This window comes from Pristiophorus japonicus, unplaced genomic scaffold, assembly GCF_044704955.1.
Source record: "Pristiophorus japonicus isolate sPriJap1 unplaced genomic scaffold, sPriJap1.hap1 HAP1_SCAFFOLD_342, whole genome shotgun sequence".
In the NCBI taxonomy this organism is placed as follows: Eukaryota; Metazoa; Chordata; class Chondrichthyes; family Pristiophoridae; genus Pristiophorus; species Pristiophorus japonicus.
This window is the reverse complement of record NW_027253237.1, coordinates 77002-93178: the sequence shown is the minus strand read 5'-3', so window position 1 is coordinate 93178 and position 16177 is coordinate 77002. Positions and strand designations below refer to the sequence as shown.

The 16177-nt window shown below is 51.8% G+C and overlaps 1 protein-coding gene across 1 annotated transcript in view; it reads right to left on the bottom strand.

The window, feature by feature from the left end:
• Positions 1-5283: 5283 nt before the first annotated feature.
• Positions 5284-16177, bottom strand: part of LOC139250052 (DNA-directed RNA polymerase II subunit RPB1) — a 52794-nt gene continuing 41900 nt past the window's right edge. Inside the window, exons 23-29 of the mRNA XM_070872622.1 lie at positions 15898-16005; positions 12416-12598; positions 9779-9982; positions 9359-9545; positions 8540-8653; positions 8257-8406; positions 5284-7301 (exon numbers count right to left, since the gene is read on the bottom strand). Of these exons, the coding sequence (XP_070728723.1) occupies positions 6187-7301; positions 8257-8406; positions 8540-8653; positions 9359-9545; positions 9779-9982; positions 12416-12598; positions 15898-16005 (2061 nt within the window). The 3' untranslated portion in view covers positions 5284-6186. The remainder of the gene's footprint in view (positions 7302-8256; positions 8407-8539; positions 8654-9358; positions 9546-9778; positions 9983-12415; positions 12599-15897; positions 16006-16177) is intronic.

Below are 16177 nucleotides of genomic sequence, written 5' to 3'. Positions count from 1 at the left end.
GGTCCAGTGGCAAGGGTTAACCAAGACGACTGGAGACCATCTCTGCTGCATGGACCTCGTGCGCACACATATCGCAGTGTGGGCTAGGCCCGTGCTTTCCCTGGGCCCTCGCCTCTTCTGGACCCCGAACTCACACCTCTCCTGGGCCCCGATCACATCCCTCTACAATCTCTCGCCGCTCCTTCGCCCCGACCTCGCCGCTCCTGCAGTACCTGCCCGCGCTCCAATCATCGACCTGGACCTTGATGACGTCAATTTTCGCTATATATATATATATACAGGTTGTTGTTGTCATATCATCATCATCATAGGCACTCCCTCGAAATCGAGGAAGACATGCTTCCACTCCGAAAGTGAGTTCTTTGGTGGTTGAACAGTCCAATATGAGAGCCACAGACTCTGTCACAGGTGGGACAGACATTTGTCGGGGGAAGGGTGGGGTTGGGACTGATTTACCGCACGCTCCTTCCGCTGCCTGCACCTGACCTCTTCATGTTTGCGGCGTTGAGACTCGAACAACTCAACGCCCTCCCGGATGTTCGTTCTCCATCTCGGGCGGTCTTCGGCCAGGGACTCCCAGGTGTCAGAGGGGATGTTGCACTTTACCAGGGAGGCTTTGAGGGTGTCCGTGTAACGTTTCCTCTGTCCACCTTTGGCTCGTTTAACATGAAGGAGCTCCATATATAGCAGTTGCTTATGGAATCGTGTGTCTGGCATGCGAACTAAGTGGCCTGCCCAGTGAAGCTGATCTAGTGTGGTTAGTGCTTCGATGCTGGGGATGTTGGCCTGGGCGAGGACGCTAATGTTGGTGCGTCTGTCCTCCCAGGGGATTTGCAGGATCTTGCGGAGACATCGTTGGTGGTATTTCTTCAGTGACTTGAGGTGCCTTCTGTAAGTCGTCCATGCCTCTGACCCATATAGGAGGGCAGGTATTACTACAGCCCTGTAGACCATAAGCTTGGTGGTAGGTTTGAGGGCCTGGTCTTCGACCACTCTTTGGAGACAGCCTCAAACAAGAAATAAGGGATGTGTGCAATTAAGATACAGCAGTTATCATGGGCGACTTTAAGCTACATATTGATTGGGCTAAACAAACTGGTAGCAATGCGGTGGAGGAGGATTTCCTGGAGTGTATTAGGGATGGTTTTCTAGACCAATATGTCGAGGAACCAACTAGAGAGCTGGCCATCCTAGACTGGATGATGTGTAATGAAAAGGGACTAATTAGCAATCTTGTTGTGCGAGGCCCCTTGGGGAAGAGTGACCATAATATGGTAGAATTCTTTATTAAGATGGAGAGTGACACAGTTAATTCGGAAACTAGGGTCCTGAACTTAAGGAAAGGTAACTTCGACGGTATGTGTCGTAAATTGGCTAGAATAGACTGGCAAATGATACTGAAAGGGTTGACGGTGGATAAGCAATGGCAAACATTTAAAGATCACATGGATGAACTTCAGCAATTGTACATCCCTGTCTGGAGTAAAAATAAAACGGGGAAGGTGGCTCAACCGTGACTAACAAGGGAAATTAAGAATAGTGTTAAAGCCAAGGAAGAGGCATATAATTTGGCTAGAAAAAGCAACAAACCTGAGGACTGGGAGAAATTTAGAATTCAACAGAGGAAGACGAAGGGTTTAATTAAGAGGGGGAAAATAGAGTACGAGAGGAAGCTTGCAGGGAACATAAAAACTGACTGCAAAAGCTTCTATAAATATGTGGAGAAAAAGATTAGTAAAGACAAACGTAGGTCCCTTGCAGTCGGATTCAGGTGAATTTATAATGGGAAACAAAGAAATGGCAGACCAATTGAACTAACACTTTGGTTCTGTCTTCACGAAGGAAGACATAAATAACCTTCTGAATGTACTAGGGGACAGTAGGTCTAGTGAGGAGGAACTGAAGGATATCCTTATCAGGCGGGAAATTGTGTTAGGAAAATTGATGGGATTGAAGGTCGATAAATCGCCGGGGCCTGATAGTCTGCATCCCAGAGTACTTAAGGAAGTGGCCATAGAAATAGTGGATGCATTGGTGATCATTTTCCAACAGTCTATTGACTCTGGATCAGTTCCTATAGACTGGAGGGTAGCTAATGTAACACCACTTTTTAAAAAAGGAGAGAGAAAGCAGGTAATTATAGATCTGTTAGCCTGACATCAGTAGTGGGGAAAATGTTGGAATCAATCATTAAGGATGAAATAGCAACGCATTTGGAAAGCAGTGACAGGATTGGACCAAGTCAGCATGGATTTATAAAAGGGAAATCATGCTCGTCGAATCTTCTGGAATTTTTTTGAGGATGTAACTAGTAGAGTGGACAAGGGAGAACCAGTGGGTGTGGTGTATTTGGACTTTCAAAAGGCTTTTGACAAGGTCCCTTACAAGAGCAAAATCAAAGCGCATGGTATTGGGGGTAATGTACTGATGTGGATAGAGAACGGGTTGGCAGACAGGAAGCAGAGAGACGGGTCCTTTTCAGAATGGCAGGCAGTGACTAGTGGGGTGCCGCAGGGCTCAGTGCTGTGACCCCAACTCTTTACAATATACATTGATGATTTAGATGAAGGAATTGAGTGTAATATCTCCAAGTTTGCGGATGACACTAAACTAGGTGGCGATGTGAGCTGTGAGGAGGATGCTAAGAGGCTGCAGGGTGACTTGGACAGGTCAGGTGAGTGGGCAAATGCATGGCAGATGCAGTATTATGTGGATAAATGTGACGTTATCCACTTTGGGGGCAAAAACACAAAGGCAGAATATTATCTGGATGGCGGCAGATTAGGAAAAGGGGAGGTGCAACGAGACCTGGTTGTCATGGTTCATCAGTCACTGAAAGTGGGTATGCAGGTACAGCAGGCGGTGAAGAAGGCAAATGGTACGTTGGCCTTCATAGCTAGGGGATTTGAGTATAGGAGCAGGGAGGTCTTACTGCAGTTGTACAGTGCAGTAAGTGAGGCCTCACCTGGAATATTGTGTTCAGTTTTGGTCTCGTAATCTGATGGACATTCTTGCTATTGAGGGAGTGCAGCGAAGGTTCACCAGACTGATTCCAGGGATGGCTGGGCTGTCATATGAGGAGAGACTGGATCAATTGGGCCTTTATTCACTGGAGTTTAGAAGGATGAGAGGGGATCTAATAGAAACTTATAAGATTCTGATGGGACTGGACAGGTTAGATGCGCGAAGAATGTTCCCGATGTTGGGGAAGTCCAGAACCAAGGGACATAGTCTTAGGATAAGGGGTAGGCCATTTAGGACTGAGATGAGGAGAAACTTCTTCACTCAGAGTTGTTAACCTATGGAATTCCCTGCCGCAGAGAGTTGTTGATGCCAGTTCATTGGATATATTCAAGAGGGAGTTAGATATGGCCCTTACGGCTAAAGGTATCAAGGGGTATGGAGAAAAAGCAGGAAAGCGGTACTGAGGGAGTGATAAGCCATGATCTTATTAAATGGTGGTGCAGGCTTGAAGGGCTGAATGGCCTAATCCTGCACCTATTTTTTATGTTTGTATGTTTTCCTCAGGCAGCCGAAGGCCAAAGGTGGTTGTTGTGCACTGTGAATCACTCTGTGTCCGTCTCTCTGCCCGGTGAATCTCCCAGATTTTCACCACTTGCCACCTACAGGTTTCTGCAGCTGACCAAAGCCTCGATCCTCTGAACAAGGCTTGTTGGTTCGACAGGCCGAGCCGAACGCGAGTCCGGGCGTCACTGGGAGTCTCTCTCAGACACTGGGTTGGGCATTGTGTTGTGTGTCTAGCTGGTTGCTGATGATTGACGCTGGGGCCCCTGTGGGACAGGCTGCCGCCCGATCAGTCTGACACTGTTGTAACACCGGCAAATGTAGATCGGCGTCGGGAGTCCGAGGCAGGAGGGGAGGGTCTCCGGGAGCAGGTTCGGGGGGGCTCGAGGTCGGGCAGGTTTGCTCGCTCCTTCCTCCACGTGACCTCCTGCCCTCTCTCTATAGGTCACAAGTCACCACCTCTAATCCCTGACCCTTCAGTTCAACCTGCCCTTTGTTGGAAGTCAACCAGGGTGTTTGCTCTTGGTCCCCACCCAGTGACTCCTGTTGGGCAGTTTGAGGGCAGGATGTGCTCTCCCTGTCCTGCGTTCCACCCTTGGGAGTCCCTGGCCAAAGACCGCCCTAAGTGGAGGAACTGCATCCGGGAGGGTGCTGAGCACCTCGAGTCTCGTCGCCGAGAGCGTGCAGAAACCAAGCGGAAGAAGCGTGCGGCAAACTAGTCCCACCCATCCTTTCCTCCAATCACTGTCTGTCCCACCTGTGACAGGGACTGTGGCTCTCGTATTGGACTGTTCAGCCACCCAAGGACTCACGTTTAGAGTGGAAGCAAGTCTTCCTCGATTCCAAGGGACTGCCTATGATGATTGATGTCCTGCCGACTCGGACACAGACTGGACGGGTTTCCTCTCTCTGGCCATTGTCACCGGACTGGGCGCCATGCTGATCCTGATCTGGGGATCAGCGACGGTGTTTGCCCACACGGGAAGCGAGGAGTCAGTTTCCAGGCTGCCCCACAGAATGAAATAAAAACCCACTTGCGAAATTGCAGCTCCCTTGTGTGGATATTCAGTGATTCCCCCAGGAAGATGAGGAGGAATTTCTCAGTTAGATGAGGGAGCTTGTGTTTTGGTTTGATAAATACAGGCTTTATGACATTGCAATTCTGTGGTTCTGATAAAAGACTTGCATTTCTATAGCGCCTTTCATAACCACCAAATGTCTCAGCGCTTTACAGCCAATGAAGTACTTTTGAAGTGTAGTCACTGTTGTAATATGGGAAATGTGGCAGCCAATTTGCGCACAGCAAGTTCCACACACAGCAATGTGATAATGACCCAGATCATGTGTTTTTTTAAATACGTCTATCCGAGCGCAGACAGGGCCTTGGTTTAATGTCTCGTCCAAAAGAGGGCACCTCCGACAGCTCCCTCAGCACTGCCCCAAAATCGTATCTGATCGGGATCGGTATCAACTACTCGTTACGGTTGTATGTTTTTTGTTGTATAACTAGTGTGTTATATTCCATCTTAAACTCTGATTAAACACAATATACCCACCACATTTGGTTCACAGTCGATCCTGATTATTAAAGTGACCAGAGATAGCCTTAAACTTGACTATTTCGAACAGTACAATATCTCCACAAGCCCAGAAGTCAAAGGACAGAAAATCCCAATCACTGACATCGGTCACAGGGAAATTTCAATGCCCTAGTTATTCAAAAAGGAATCAAAATTAAAGGATGAGAAACCACAGAACTCCACAAAAATTAGTAAAATTTTATTTTTTTTGTAGTATTTTTCCGACATTTCCGAAGAGAAAACAGGAAAAAAAGACTAGTAAATGTACTGTACACATTGTCAGGCAGACAAACACTGCCTCTTAAACAGCTTTCGGACCCCGTTTTCACAGGCAAATCGCAAGAGTCGCTTCAGAACCAGTTGGTTTGAGAAAAATCTGCTTCCCCCAAACCCGCAACAAATAAAAGGCTCCATGTCCGTCTCCGCTGAAGGGACACGGCTGGGGGGCAGGGGTCAAAGGTTGTTTGTTTCACACATTAACCCATTTCCCTCCCTCCCTCGATATCGGTAACCCACCTCTCCTTTCCCTCCGGATGGAATAAATTCCTTTCAGGCTCGCTGGCCTCGAGCACAAGTCACATCCACGTATAAATAAACCATTTCAGGCTGGACAGACCAGCATCGCCCCATCGCCCTGGGTTACCAGGGGAGGGGGGAGAAAAACGCCCAGCAAACAATTCTCACGTCGCATTATTCCCAAAGTACGAGAGATTTTAAATTCACACTTGACCAGGTGGGGGGGGAAAAAGGTTTGAAAAACCTTCATTAAAAACCCATTACTGCACCCAGATTTCAAACTGTCCAAAAGCAAAAAATATATATATTCAAATTATACACAGTTCCTCCTTTCCAAATCTTAAAGATTTTTTTTTTTAAAAAGAAAAGATTCCCGGATTCCGATGTTCCGCTAATTCCTTCCCCGCGAGGTCGATATAAAACGTGGAACACCAGCAAATAACAAGTCCAGTTCAAATCGGGCGAGAGGCTGAGTGTTGAAAGTTGCAGACGTACACGGGCTGCATACACAGTCCCGCGGGACGGTGAAGGGACCTCGCCACCCCCTCCCCCCTCCCCAGCGCCTTCAGTTCTCCTCGTCGCTGTCCTCTGGGCTGATGGCGGGGCTGGTGAGGCTGTAGGTGGGCGAGGTGGGGCTGTAGCCTGGGGAGGTGGGAGAGTAGGTCGAGCCCTTGGGGCTGGTGGGCGAGTAGGTGGGCGAGGTAGGGGAGTACTTGGGGGAGGTGGGGGAGTAGGTGGGGGAGGTTGGCGAGTACTTGGGGGAGGTGGGGGTGTAGACGGGAGAGGTGGGAGAGTAGGTGGGAGAGGTGGGCGAGTACTTGGGCGTGGTGGGCGAGTAGGTGGGCGATGTCGGCGAGTATTTGGGCGATGTGGGCGAGTATTTGGGCGATGTGGGCGAGTATTTGGGGGAGGTGGGAGTGTACTCCGGGGAGCTGGGGCTGTAGGAAGGGCTGGTGGGCGAGTATTTGGGGCTGGTGGGGGAATAGCTGGGACTGCTGGGGCTGTAGCTGGGCGAGCTGGGAGTGTAAGTGGGCGACTGGGGCGTGTAGCGGGGGCTCGAGGGGGAGTAGCTGGGGGAGGTGGGACTGTAGCTGGGGGAGGTGGGACTGTAGCTGGGGGAGGTGGGACTGTAGTTCGGAGAGGTGGGCGTGTAGCTGGGCGAAGTAGGGCTGTAACTGGGGGAGGTGGGGCTGTAGTTGGGGGAGGTGGGCGTGTAGTTGGGGGAGGTAGGCGAGTAGCTGGGGCTGGTTGGAGAGTAGGACGGTGAGGTGGGAGAATAGGAGGGAGAGGTGGGGGAGTAACTGGGAGAGGTGGGGCTGTAAGAGGGGCTGGTGGGTGAGTAGCTGGGTGAGGTGGGTGAGTAGCTGGGGCTGGTGGGGCTGTAGCTGGGGCTGGTGGGAGAGTAGGAGGGGGAGGTGGGGGAGTAGGAGGGGGAGGTGGGGGAGTAGGAGGGACTGGTGGGGGAGTAGCTGGGGGAGGTGGGACTGTAACTGGGGGAGGTGGGACTGTAACTGGGGGAGGTGGGAGAGTAGTTGGGACTGGTGGGGCTGTAGGAAGGAGAGGTGGGACTGTAGGACGGGGACGTTGGGGAATAGCTGGGACTCTGGGGCGTGTAGCCACCCGGAGACCTCGGCTCATAGGCAGGGGAGGTTGGCGAGTAGCTGGGGGACATCGCCCCACCTGGGGAAAAAAATAACAGGTCAGTTAGAGACATTGCAAAAAACAGTACTGCAACAGTGAGCTATCAGGAAATATTGAACAAGCTGGAACATTTTTCTTAAGAAGGCTGAAGGAAGAAAGGCGTGTATTTATATAGCGCCTTTCACGACCTCCGGACGTCCCAAAGTGCTTTACAGACACTGAATTACTTTGAGTGTAGTCACTGTTGTAATATAGGAAATGCGGCAACTAATTTGCGCACAGCAAGCTCCCACACACAGCAATGTGATAATGACCAAATTATCTGTTTTAGTGATGTTGGTTGAGGGATAAATATTGGGCCCAAGACACCAGGGAGAACTCCCCTGCTCTTCGAAATAGTGCAGTGGGATCTTTTACATCCACCTGAGGGGGCAGGCAGGGCCTCGGTTTAACGTCTCATCCGAAAGACGGCACCCTCCCGACAGTGCGATGCTCCCTCAGTACTGCCCCTCCGACACTCCCTCAGCACTGCCACAGGCTCTGGAACTCCCTGCCTAAACCTCTCTATCTCCTTCAAGACACTCCTTAAAACCGACCTCTGTCCACGCTTTTGGTCACCTGCCCCAATTTCTACTTACAGCTCGGTGTCAAATTTTGTGTCTCATAATACTCCTGTGAAGCGTCTTGGGACGTTTCACTACATTATAGGCGCTATATAAATAGAATCCAGGGGGCCATCACCAATAAATCCAATAGTGAGACATTCTTTTAACCCAGAGAGCGGTGAGAATGTGGAACTCACTGCCACAGGGAGTGGTTGAAGCGGATAGCAGAGATGCTTTCAAAGGGACACTAGACAAGTACGAGAGAGAAAAGGGGCGAGAAAGATATGGTGAAAGGCTGCGACAAGGCTCGAGAGGACCAGCACGGGAAGTTGGGCCGAATGGCTGTACATTCGATGGTACCCCCCCCCCGCCCCGGAGTCGGTACTGACCTGGAGACGGAATGTAGGGGCTGGATGGGCCTGGTGAGCCGGGAGAGCCCGGGGTCGGAGACCAGGCCGGAGAGTAGCCGGGACTGAAGCCGCTGGCATCGGACGCAGCGCTGGGAGAGAATCCGGCCGCTCCAGGGGTCATCCCACTACCTGCAACACGAGAGAGAGACATCAAACTCTGCAAATCACCAAAACCACGTTAAAAGCAATGCTCCCCGGGCGCCTGCAGCTCTGTCTAGTCTCCGAACTTGGCGCGGTTACGGGAAAGGCCCTCGGCACTCACCCACGCTGGGCGACCAGGCTCCGTAGGCAGGCGTCGCTCCCTGGTTCCACGGCGTCATCGCGGGAGACATTCCACCCATCGGGCTGGGGGCCGAGCCGAAGAACATTCCCGTCGCTGCAAGTAAAATTAGAAAACATTATTTAGGCAACTTTATTCCGCTGCTCGCTGACAGACATTGGCTCCCGGTCCGGCAACGCCTCCATTTTAAAATTCTCATCGTGTTCAAATCCCTCCACGGCCCCTCGCCCCTCGCCCCATCTCTGTAACCTTCTCCAGCCCCAACCCCCCCCCCCCCGGGAGATATCTGCGCTCCTCCAATTCTGGCCTCTTGAACATCCCCCGAGTTTAATCGCTCCACCATTGGTGGCCGTGCCTTAAGCTGCCTGGGCTCCAAGCTCTGGAACTCCCTCCCTAAACCTCTCTGCCCTCCTCTAAGGTGCTCTGAATTCAGCTGTCCCACTGGGACATTCCCAAATCACCCATCCATTAGTCACAAATTGGGCATCTGTGGATCCACACTGTGGATTAGACCAAACTCGTTTACAAGAGGAACCCCTACAGCCAGGCTTTAATTCCCAATGATCATTCAGCCCAGCGACACTCATCTCTCCAATATCACGGCTCTCCCAGTACAATGCAGTGTGGCCAAGGTGATACTCTGGGTTTATCCGACCGTTAGGTAGCTCTCCCAGGAGATTCTCTCCCACCTGCCCCTCCATTCCTTGCCTGCCTTCTTCCCAACACTTAACCCAACACGACCCAGGACATCACTTATTGTGGGTGAACATTCTGATGCTATTGGAAGCAGCGAACACTCACGTCCTCCCACTCCGAGACCGCCGATGTTGGTGGGGATCTCCATGCCGTACTTGCACTTCTCGGCATCGAGCAGCAGGTCGAAAGCCCCGGTCCCCGCCGGAGCCAGCTGCCCCAGCATGATGTTCTCCGACACTCCCTTCATCGGGTCCATTTCCCCGTGGGCCGAAGCCTCCATCAACACATCCACCTGCAACGTAGCGAGAGGCAGACGGTCGTTATCCAGCTACAGGGCATAGCGGAGAGGGCCAACGGCAGTGTGTGACTGAGCTATAGGGATAGTACAGGTGTAACGCCCAGGGTGGGACTGAACTATGGGGATAGCAGAGAGGTGTAACATCCAGTGTCAGAGGAATGAGAGAGAGAGAGCGCAGTGAGAGCGAGCTCGAGAGAGCGACGCTTTAACCCCGGCACTGTCCTTACCGTTTCTTCAAAGGAGCACTTCATGAGTGGGCCTGTGTCCTGCCTGTTCACCCCGTGCCGGGTGATGGCCATCAGGTGACCACGGCAGGTCATGGTGTCACACAGCAGCGACAAGTGACGGTAGTTGACGTAGGAACCGTCGAAGGAGATGACGTGATACAGCTCCCGCTCCAGGGCCTTTCGCACCGCTTCAATACCCAGCACCTGGAACAGAGGCGGGAAGACCAGGGGATGAGCAGAGTTCGGCAAACACCACGCACACAATCTTCAGTCTCCAACTCCTCACCCCACAGGAGGACAAGAACCTGCTGCCTGCCAATACCGCAGCAATCGGAAACCCACAGGCATTGAAAACTAACTTGTATTGATATAGCGCCTTTAACAGTGAAATGTCCAAAGGCGCTTCACAGGAGCGATTATCAAACAAAAATTGGCACCGAGCCACATAAGAAATTACCGCAGGTGACCAAAAAGGTCGGTTTTAAGGAGCACCTTGAAGCAGGAGAGAGGCGGAGAGGTTTAGGGAGGGAGTTCCAGAGCTTGGGGCCCAGGCAGCTGAAGGCACAGCCACCGATGGTGGAGCGATTATAATCAGGGATGCTCAGGAGGGCAGAATTAGAGGAGTGCAGACATCTCGGGGGGTTGTGGGACTGGAGGAGATTAGAGATAGGGAGGTGGCGAGGGCCATGGAGGGATTTGAAAACAATGTTGAGAATTTTAAAATGGAGACGCTGCTTAACCAGGAGCCAATGTAGGTCAGCGAGCACAGGGGGTGATGGGTGAACGGGACTCGGTGCGAGTTAGGACACGGGGCAGCGAGCACAGGGGGTGATGGGTGAGCGGGACTGGGTGCGAGTTAGGACACGGGGCAGCGAGCACAGGGGGTGATGGGTGAGCGGGACTCGGTGCGAGTTAGGACACGGGGCAGCGAGCACAGGGGGTGATGGGTGAGGGGGACTGGGTGCGAGGTAGAACACGGGGCAGCGAGCACAGGGGGTGATGGGTGAGAGTTAGGACACGGGGCAGCGAGCACAGGGGGTGATGGGTGAGAGTTAGGACACGGGGCAGCGAGCACAGGGGGTGATGGGTGTGAGTTAGGACACGGGGCAGCGAGCACAGGGGGTGATGGGTGAGCGGGACTCGGTGCGAGTTAGGACACGGGGCAGCGAGCACAGGGGGTGATGGGTGAGCGGGACTCTGTGCGAGTTAGGACACGGGGCAGTGAGCACAGGGGGTGATGGGTGAGCGGGACTCGGTGCGAGTTAGGACACGGGGCAGCGAGCACAGGGGGTGATGGGTGAGGGGGACTGGGTGCGAGGTAGAACACGGGGCAGCGAGCACAGGAGGTGATGGGTGAGAGTTAGGACACGGGGCAGCGAGCACAGGGGGTGATGGGTGAGAGTTAGGACACGGGGCAGCGAGCACAGGGGGTGATGGGTGTGAGTTAGGACACGGGGCAGCGAGCACAGGGGGTGATGGGTGAGCGGGACTCGGTGCGAGTTAGGACACGGGGCAGTGAGCACAGGGGGTGATGGGTGAGGGGGACTGGGTGCGAGGTAGAACACGGGGCAGCGAGCACATGGGGTGATGGGTGAGAGTTAGGACACGGGGCAGCGAGCACAGGAGGTGATGGGTGAGAGTTAGGACACGGGGCAGCGAGCACAGGGGGTGATGGGTGAGAGTTAGGACACGGGGCAGCGAGCACAGGGGGTGATGGGTGAGAGTTAGGAGACGGGGCAGCGAGCACAGGGGGTGATGGGTGAGAGTTAGGAGACGGGGCAGCGAGCACAGGGGGTGATGGGTGTGAGTTAGGACACGGGGCAGCGAGCACAGGGGGTGATGGGTGAGCGGGACTGGGTGCGAGTTAGGACACGGGGCAGTGAGCACAGGGGGTGATGGGTGAGGGGGACTGGGTGCGAGTTAGGACACGGGGCAGCGAGCACAGGGGGTGATGGGTGAGCGGGACTGGGTGCGAGTTAGGACACGGGGCAGCGAGCACAGGGGGTGATGGGTGAGTGGGACTCTGTGCGAGTTAGGACACGGGGCAGCGAGCACAGGGGGTGATGGGTGAGCGGGACTGGTTGCGAGGTAGAATACGGGGCAGCAAGCACAGGGGGTGATGGGTGAGAGTTAGGACACGGGGCAGCGAGCACAGGGGGTGATGGGTGAGAGTTAGGACACGGGGCAGCGAGCACAGGGGGTGATGGGTGAGAGTTAGGACACGGGGCAGCGAGCACAGGGGGTGATGGTGTGAGTTAGGGCACGGGACAGCCGAGTTTTGGACACACCTGGCGGATCGGGGGTTTTACAATGTACGCAGGAATTGCTGGACACACAGCGGGTCCACCGAAAGGTATCGCTCTGGGTGATTGGGGCCTCTCCACCCAAAAGGCCAAGCTGCACGTTCTCTTCTTGGGCGCTGTGCACCGACAGTACTTTATGATCTTTAGTTCACCCGGCGGACCCGCGCTCACATCCACACCCAACTGGAAAGGAAGCGTTTTCGAAGGGCTATGGATGAAATTGGATAGCTCTTACAAAACTGGTTAGCGACACCCCGGGATTAAAGCAGGCCCCTGGGGCGGTGACCCCCCCCCACCGGGTTAAAGCAGCCCGGCATGTCCCCCAGGCGGTTACCGTGAAGATTTCCACGATGTCGTTGGAGGTGGTGCGGACTGGGTCCACGTCCTTCTCGCTCAGCACCCGCATCAGGCTGACCCCGTCCGTCTCCAGGATCCACTCCTGCAGGGCCTTGAACTCCCCGTCCTCCGTGATAATGATCTTCTTCTTGTTGTCGGTCTGAGGGAGGTGCATGTAGACCTGGAGTGGGCAAGGGGAGGGCGTTAAACCAGCAACAATCTACACTGAACACAGCGACGGGCACACACCCTGCCCATACTCCGGGAACTGCATACCAGAACGCGAGGGTATAGCCATCAGCAAAGGAAGGACAGACTGAGGCTCTTGAAAAGAGGCGGCCAAGAGGGTGGCTAATAGAGGTCTTTAAAATGATGAAAGGTTTTGATAGAGTGGATACAGAGAGAATATTTCCACTTGTGGGGAAGAGCACAACTAGAGGCCTTCAATATAAGATAGTCGCTAATGAACCCAATGGAGAATTCAGGAGAAACTTCTTTACCCAGAGTGGCGAGAATGTGGAACTCGCTGCCACAGGGAGTTTCTCCTGAATTCCCCATTGGGTTTATCAGTGACTGTCTTATATTGATGGCCCATTAGTTCTGGTCTCCCTCACAACTGGAAACATCTTCACTGTCTATCCTATCTAACCGCTTCATAGTCTTACAGACCCTGATCAGGGTACTCCTCGGTCTTCCCTTTCCTGGAGAGACAAGACCCAGCCCGATAGTTAGAACCTTCTCCAGTGCATTGATTCCCTTTCTGTAATATGGAGACCCGAACTGCGCACAGTGTGGTCTAACCGAGGTCCAATACAAGTTTAACATAATTCATCCGCTTTTCAATTCTATTCCTCTGGAAACAAAGCTGTGCGTCATCAGAGCTCCAGCACCCGCAGTATTCAGCAAAGAATGACTAAGAAAGCAATAAAGAAAGGAAAGATAGATTACGAAGGTAAACTTGCGCAAAACATAAAAACGGATAGTAAAAGCTTTTACAGATATATAAAGCGGAAAAGAGTGACTAAAGTAAATGTTGGTCCCTTAGAAGATGAGAAGGGGGATTTAATAATGGGAAATGTGGAAATGGCTGAGACCTTAAATAATTATTTTGCTTCGGTCTTCACAGTGGAAGACACAAAAACCATGCCAAAAATTGCTGGTCACAGGAATGTGGGAAGGGAGGACCTGGAGACAATCACTATCACTCGGGGGGTAGTGCTGGACAGGCTAATGGGACTCAAGGTAGACAAGTCCCTGGTCCTGATGAAATGCATCCCAGAGTATTAAAAGAGATGGTGGAAGTTATAGCACATCCATTCATTACAATCTACCAAAATTCTCTGGACTCTGGGGAGGTACTAGCAGATTGGAAAACAGCTAATGTAATGCCTCTGTTTAAAAAAGGGGGCAGACAAAAGGCAGGTAACTATAGGCCGGTTAGTTTAACATCTGTAGTGGGGAAAATGCTTGAAACTATTAAGAAATAGTGGGACATCTAGATAGGAATAGTGCAATCAAGCAGACTGCAGCATGGATTCATGAAGGGGAAATCATGTTTAACTAATTTACTGGAATTCTTTGAGGATATAATGAGCATGGTGGATAGAGGTGTACCGATGGATGTGGTGTATTTAGATTTTCAAAAGGCATTCGATAAGGTGCCACACAAAAGGTTACTGCAAAAGATAAAGGTACACGGAGTCAGAGGAAATGTATTAGCATGGATAGAGAATTGGCTGGCAAACAGAAAGCTGAGAGTTGGAATAAATGGGTCCTTTTCGGGTTGGAAATTGGTGGTTAGTGGTGTGCCACAGGGATCGGTGCTGGGACCACAACTGTTTACAATATACATAGATGACCTGGAAGAGGGGACAGAGTGTAGTGTAACAAAATTTGCAGATGACACAAAGATTAGTGGGAAAGCGGGTTGTGTAGAGGACACAAAGGCTGCAAAGAGATTTAGATAGGTTAAACGAATGGGCTAAGGTTTGGCAGATGGAATATAATGTCGGAAAGTGTGAGGTCATCCACCTTGGGGAAAAAAAAAAAACAGTAAAAGGGAATATTACTTGAATGGGGAGAAATTACAACATTCTGCAGTGCAGAGGGACCTGGGGTCCTTGTGCATCAATCCCAAAAAGTTAGTTTGCAGGTGCAGCAGGTAATCAGGAAGGTGAATGGAATGTTGGCCTTCATTGCGAGAGGGATGGAGTACAAAAGCAGGGAGGTCCTTCTGCAACTGTATAAGGTATTGGTGAGGCCGCACCTGGAGTACTGCGTGCAGTTTTGGTCGCCTTACTTAAGGAAGGATATACTAGCTTTGAAGGGGTACAGAGACGATTCACGAGGCTGATTCCGGAGATGAGGGGGTTACCTTATGATGATAGATTGAGTAGACTGGGGTCTTTACTCGTTGGAGTTCAGAAGGATGAGGGGTGATCTTATAGAAACATTTAAAATAATGAAAGGGATAGACAAGATAGAGGCAGAGAGGTTGTTTCCAACGGTCGGGGAGACTAGATCTAGGGGGCACAGCCTCAAAATACGGGGGAGCCAATTTAAAACCGAGTTGAGAAGGAATTTCTTCTCCCAGAGGGTTGTGAATCTGTGGAATTCTCTGCCCAAGGAAGCAGTTGAGGCTAGCTCATTGAATGTATTCAAATCACAGATAGATAGATTTTTAACCAATAAGGGAATTAAGGGTTACGGGGAGAGGGCGGGTAAGTGGAGCTGAGTCCACGGCCAGATCAGCCATGATCTTTTTGAATGGCGGAGCAGGCTCGGGGGGCTAGATGGCCTACTCCTGTTCCTAATTCTTATGTTCTTATGTCACTTTTGTTGGAGTTTTCATGGCCTCATTAACTTGCGGCGTTTCTTTTGGGTAATTTGTGCATCTGCACCCAGAGATCCTTTTGCTCCTCGACCCTATTTAGATCACCACCCAAGGCGCACGTGGATTTATTCTTCCACCAAACTGCAGCCCCTCGCACTGATCTGCTTGTTAACATTAATCCACTTGCCAATACAGACTCACAGATCAACACGATTGTCGAGGACTTAACAATAGGAGCAGGAGTCGGCCATTTGGCCCCTCGAGCCTGCTCCGCCATTCAATAAGATCATGGCTGATCTGATCATGGACTCAGCTCCACTTCCCTGCCCGTTCCCCATAACCCCTTGACTTCCTTAACGTTCAAAAATCTGTCTATTTCCACCTTAAATACATTAAATGACCCAGCCTCTGGGGCAGAGAATTCCACAGATTTACAACCCTCAGAAGAAATTCCTCCTCATCGCCATCTTAAATGGGCGGCCCCTTATTCTGAGACTATGCCCCCTAGTTCTAGATTCCCCCACGAGGGGAAGCATCCTCTCTGCATCCACCCTGTCCAGTCCTCTCAGAATCTTATACATTTCAATAAGATCAGCGACAATGACAGCAACAGCCCAGTGTGGCAATGTCACCATCCCGGAGCTCACCTTACTGATCTGCTCAATCCCTTGCAACGTCATGTCCGTGAGCATGTTCGACTCGATGCACCGCAGGAACACATCATCGTCCATCTTGTCCACCACCTCCTCCTCCTGCTGTAACCGAGTGGGGAAAGTTAGAGTGAGCATGCGACAGACTCTCACCCATCAAAAATTACACTGTCCCATCAAACACTCCCAGGGCAGGTACAGCACGGGTTAGATACAGAGTAAAGCTCCCTCTACACTGTCCCATCAAACACTCCCAGGGCAGGTACAGGGGGTTAGA